Below are 4,684 nucleotides of genomic sequence, written 5' to 3'. Positions count from 1 at the left end.
CCCCAAGAAAAAGAAATGCAAAAAGGCAAAATGGTTGTCTGAGGAGGCCTTACAAATAGCTGAGAAAAGAAGAGAGGCTAAAGGCAAAGGAGAAAAGGAAAGATATATCCATCTGAATGCAGAATTCCAAAGAACAGCAAGGAAAGATAAGAAAGCCTTCCTCAGCAATCAAAATTTTTGAAATATGAGGACTTATTATAAAGATACAGAGGGGTTTCACAGGAAGTAAAATCTGGGGCTTACATTTCATAAAAGTCCAAAGTTGCTCTTATATTAACACAGTGTGTAGCCCAGATGTACTGGGATTACTTCCTTTCTCCCTTCAAGAGTTTTACTTGCTAGAGTGCCTCTGTTGGATTGATTGCCTGACTAATAACCATGTCTTCTTTTTCTTCCTTCTTAAGGGCAGTTTGGCCTGGTGTTTTCTCTTCACAGTGGTATATATGTCAGCAGAAAGGGACTCCATCCCAACTTGAGTGACAGAACCCGAAGTGAATCAGGCTAGTTCCATTGCTTTTGTCATTGACTCATTTAGCACTAGCCATGGGTCTTTGGTTAGGTTTGCTAGAGTACAGTCTAAGACAAGCATGCTCGCACAAGTGATTGATGAATGGACTGCCCTCAGGAGAAGGGAAATGAGGGAAACAGGGGAAGGGAAGCAAGGACATGGTCTCATTTGGAGATTAGCTTCAATGTGAGTCCATGCGTAGCTCTGGAGTGTAAATTGCACCACGTATTTCCTCCCATCTTGGAACCAGGGGCTAACCTTTTGTACCTACCTCTCTGCTAATCACTGGCTACAGGTTCCCCTGAGGAGAGGCTGTGGTGGTGATGGTGATAGCAAGGTGATTCTGGCTCAGCTGAAGGCAGTTCTTTGGAGTTGGAGACAAGCTGTGGGTCATCAGTAGTTAACTCTCAGGGGAACCCCCAGCTCAGTAGAGGGGATTTGTGCACGGGGCACCAAAACCATGTACTATAGCATGGAATTAGGGTGACTACTGTCCCAGTTTTTGCATGGGACTCACTTGGTTTTATCTATTTGTTTTTCCTTTTTTTAAAAAAAAAATATAGCTGACATTCAATATTATGGTAGTTTCAGGTGTACTACATAGTTATTTGATATTTGCATATGTTATGAAATGATCACTGTGGTTAGTCTAGTAACCATCTGTTCCCATACAAAGTTATTAGAATATTGTTGACTATATTCCTCATACTGCACATTACATTCTTGTGGCTTATTTATTTCACAACTGGGGGTTTGTACTTCCTAATCCCCTGTACTAATTTCACTCCACCTCACTCCTCCTCTCCAGCAGATACCCATCTGTGCTTTTTTACATATATAAACATTCTTTGTAAACATTATTTATTTATTTTTGGCTGCGTGTTGGGTGTTTGTTGCTGCGTACGGGGTTCCTCTAGTTCCGGAGAGCAGGGGCTACTCTGGTCTCAGTGCACGGGCGCCGTGCGGTGCACAGTCATTGTGGTGGTTTCTCCTGTTGTGGAAGACCGGCTCTAGGCACTTGGGCTGCAGCAGTTTCAGCACAGGGGCTCATCAGTTGTGACTCTTGGGCCCTAGCGTGTGCAGGCTTCCGTAGACGTGGTGCCTGGGCTTAGTTGCTCTGCGGCATGTGGACTCTTCCCAGACCCGGGATCCAACCATGTCCGCTGCATCGGCAGGTGGATTCCTATCCATTGTGCACCAGGGAAGTCCTACCCATTAGTTCTTTGTATCTATGAGTCAGTTCTCATTTTTTTTAATTTTTAGTTTCCATATATAAGTGAGATCAAACTTTATTTATCTTTGTCTGATTTATTTCACTTAGCATAGTAGCTTCTAGATCCATCCATGTTGTCACAAATGGCAATATTTCATTTTTATGGCTAAGTAATATTCCATTATATATATATGTATATCGGAGAAGGCAATGGCAACCCACTCCAGTACTCTTGTCTGGAGAATCCCAGGGACGGCGGAGCCTGATGGGCTGCTGTCTTTGGGGTCGCACAGAGTCAGACATGACTGAAGTGTCTTAGCAGCAGCAACAGCATATATATGTATATATCTTTTTTATCCATTCATTTATCAATGGACACTTAGGTTGAACATAGGTGTGCATATATCTTTCTAATTAGAAGTTTTGTTTTCTTCAGGTAAATGCCTGGAAGTGAAATTTCTGGGTCATATAGTGGTTCTATTTTTAAATCTTTGAGAAATTGTCATACTTTTTCCAATAATGGTTGCACCGATTTACATTCTCTCTCTTTTTTTTTTTTTTTTTTTGAAGTTTTGAAAACTTTTATTTTATATACAAAGAGCTAGTATTATTTCCGCCTAAGGTTGATGTGCTGGATGAGCCATCTAAGGAAGTTCAGTTAGTCCAACTTAATGAAGCCGATGTCCTTTGCATACTGGCGGAAACACTGGCGGCACATATTGAGGCCGTATTTCCGGATCAGACCGTGCCGGTTTGAGCAGACCCGGCAAGAGCGAGAACCCTGGCCGAATTTTCTCGGATGGCTCCAGTAGAGCTGCTGGTGACCCATGTTGCTTTCTCGGCTGCAACGAGGTAAAAGGCGATTTACATTCTCATTAGTAGCACATGAAGGTTCCCTTTTCTCCACATCCTCGCCAACACTTGTTATTTGATGGCTTTTTAATGATAGCAGGGGTGAGGTGATCTCTCATTGTGGTTTTAATTTTCATTTCTTTGACGGTTAGCGATGCTGAACATCTTTTCATGCATCTGTCAGTAATCTGTTTTATCTTTTCCTGAAAAATGTATCTGTCCGCTAAAAAAATTTTTTTTAAATATATTTTAATTAATGAATTAATTTTTGGTTGCAGTAGGTCTTTGCTGTTGTGCTTGAATTTTCTCTAGCTTCAGTGGGGTGTGCCCATTTTAAAATTGAACTATTTGTGTGTGTGTGTTAAGGGCACTATCTTGGTTTTAGCATAAAAGTCCCACATCCCAGAAAAACCTCAGTCCCAGGCAAACCAGGATGGTTGACCCCTCTACATCAAACCCATTTGGCCAATGATATATGAAGGAAAGTCTGCCAGTGGATTTCTAAGAGAGAGACACAAGAAGTATGTGCGTGTGCATGCTCAGTCACTCAGTTGTGTCTGACCTTTTGTGACCCCACAGACCCCACAGACTGTAGCCCCCCAGGCTCCTCTGTCCATGAGGTTCTCTAGACCTGGAGCAGGTTGTCATTTCCTCCTCCAGGGGATCTTCCCCACCCTGGGATTGAAAGGATAAAGAATCCTTTTTCTCACTCTGGACGTCATCACCTGGATTTATGACTGGAACTGCTGTACTTGCCTGGCGGCCGTGACAGAAGAGTCTTCAGGCAAAGCCAACACCATCAGAGGGTAACTAGCAGGTATTCCACCTAGAAATTTGGTTATCTCAACAGAAGTCCCCTTTTAAATGGTGGTCCTATCTTCCCTTCACGAAACACACACCAGGCAACAATGGATAAAGGAGCCTGAAAGAGCAGCAGAGTGTGGGAAAAACAAGCAGTAGTTCTATCTACATGTTCCCTCATACCGAATAAGGGAAGGGTCTTCCCATCCGAGGCCTTAGAAGGGACGGTGTTTAATGTGGATGGTCCCTCTCACTCAGCTTCCTCTGTCCCCTCAATTCTCTCCCCTTTTCCCTCTTAGAGGACACACAGTACAGTGCATCCCAGCCCCTTTTTGAGAAACTTCAGTCCTGGACAAAGGAAAAGCAGGTTCCGCTCCTTTCAGTCCGGAGGCAGAGAGCATCAGCACTCCTCCTGTATCCCCTTCACATCCACTCTGCCCTCATGGACCTTCCCTTCCACACCGGCCGTTCTCTACCTCACACACCTGCAACCTCCCCCCAAGACCCGCTCTGCTGTGGAAGCGCGCTGGCCTCCTTGGGGCAGGACAAAAACGGGGCAGCGGTTGGGAATGAACAGCTCTGGGGATGGCCCTCAGTTGATGATGGGTAGGAATTAGTGGATAAATACCCCGGCTGTCTCATTCGTGGTTAGGAGAACTCTGAGATGGGTTCTGTTCAGGCCTGAGCCCAACTGCCCGCAGCAGCCCCATCGGCTCATAACTCACCCTTGCTGGCTTCCTCCCCTCACCCTGCCTCTGCCCACATTCCCTGGAATCATTACCCAATAACACTATGTCCTCAAATGCTGCTTGGGTTCTGCTTCTGGGCAAACCTAACTGAAGTCCTTTGCTCTGATTTATTTATTTTTATTTTATTTTTAATATTTTAATTTATTTATTTGGCTGCATGGGATCTTAGTTGCCACATGCAGGATATATATATATATTTTTTTCTTTTAGCTGTAGCATGTGGGATCTAGTTCCCTGACCAGGGATCAAACCCAGGCCCCCTTGCCCTGGGAGTGAGGAGTCTTAGCCACTGGACCACCAGAGAAGTCCCTGTTCTGTTTTAAAAACCCAAATATCTCAGGATTTGGTCCAATAATTGCAAGTAATATTCCCCTCTGTGTAGTCTTTGCTGAAATTAGGGGGATAGACTGTGGTTTGACAAAGTGAGAAGGGATGTGGTTTCCCCTGCTTCTTTACACACTCAACTAGCTTTTACTGCGAGTGTGGAGTCTCCTTAACTTTTTGTTTATTTTTTTTTCAAAGTAAAAAGCACTTTTTAAAAGTCAACATAATTGGTATATA

At 43.9% G+C, this 4,684-nt stretch overlaps 1 protein-coding gene across 1 annotated transcript; it reads right to left on the bottom strand.

The window, feature by feature from the left end:
• Positions 1 to 2,278: 2,278 nt before the first annotated feature.
• On the bottom strand, positions 2,279 to 2,576 carry LOC136149792 (small ribosomal subunit protein uS14). The gene has a single exon (XM_065910359.1). The coding sequence runs from the start codon at positions 2,548 to 2,550 to the stop codon at positions 2,380 to 2,382; it is 171 nt and encodes a 56-aa protein (XP_065766431.1). The 5' UTR covers positions 2,551 to 2,576; the 3' UTR covers positions 2,279 to 2,379.
• Between the last annotated feature and the right edge of the window lie 2,108 nt (positions 2,577 to 4,684).

The sequence above is a fragment of the Muntiacus reevesi genome, chromosome 18, assembly GCF_963930625.1.
Source record: "Muntiacus reevesi chromosome 18, mMunRee1.1, whole genome shotgun sequence".
In the NCBI taxonomy this organism is placed as follows: Eukaryota; Metazoa; Chordata; class Mammalia; order Artiodactyla; family Cervidae; genus Muntiacus; species Muntiacus reevesi.
This window is presented reverse-complemented; position numbering and strand designations above follow the sequence as displayed.

What these genes read in the sequence shown, in the direction of transcription:
- LOC136149792 (XM_065910359.1), bottom strand. Translation starts at nt 2,550, where the DNA reads ATGGGTCACCAGCAGCTCTACTGGAGCCATCCGAGAAAATTCGGCCAG.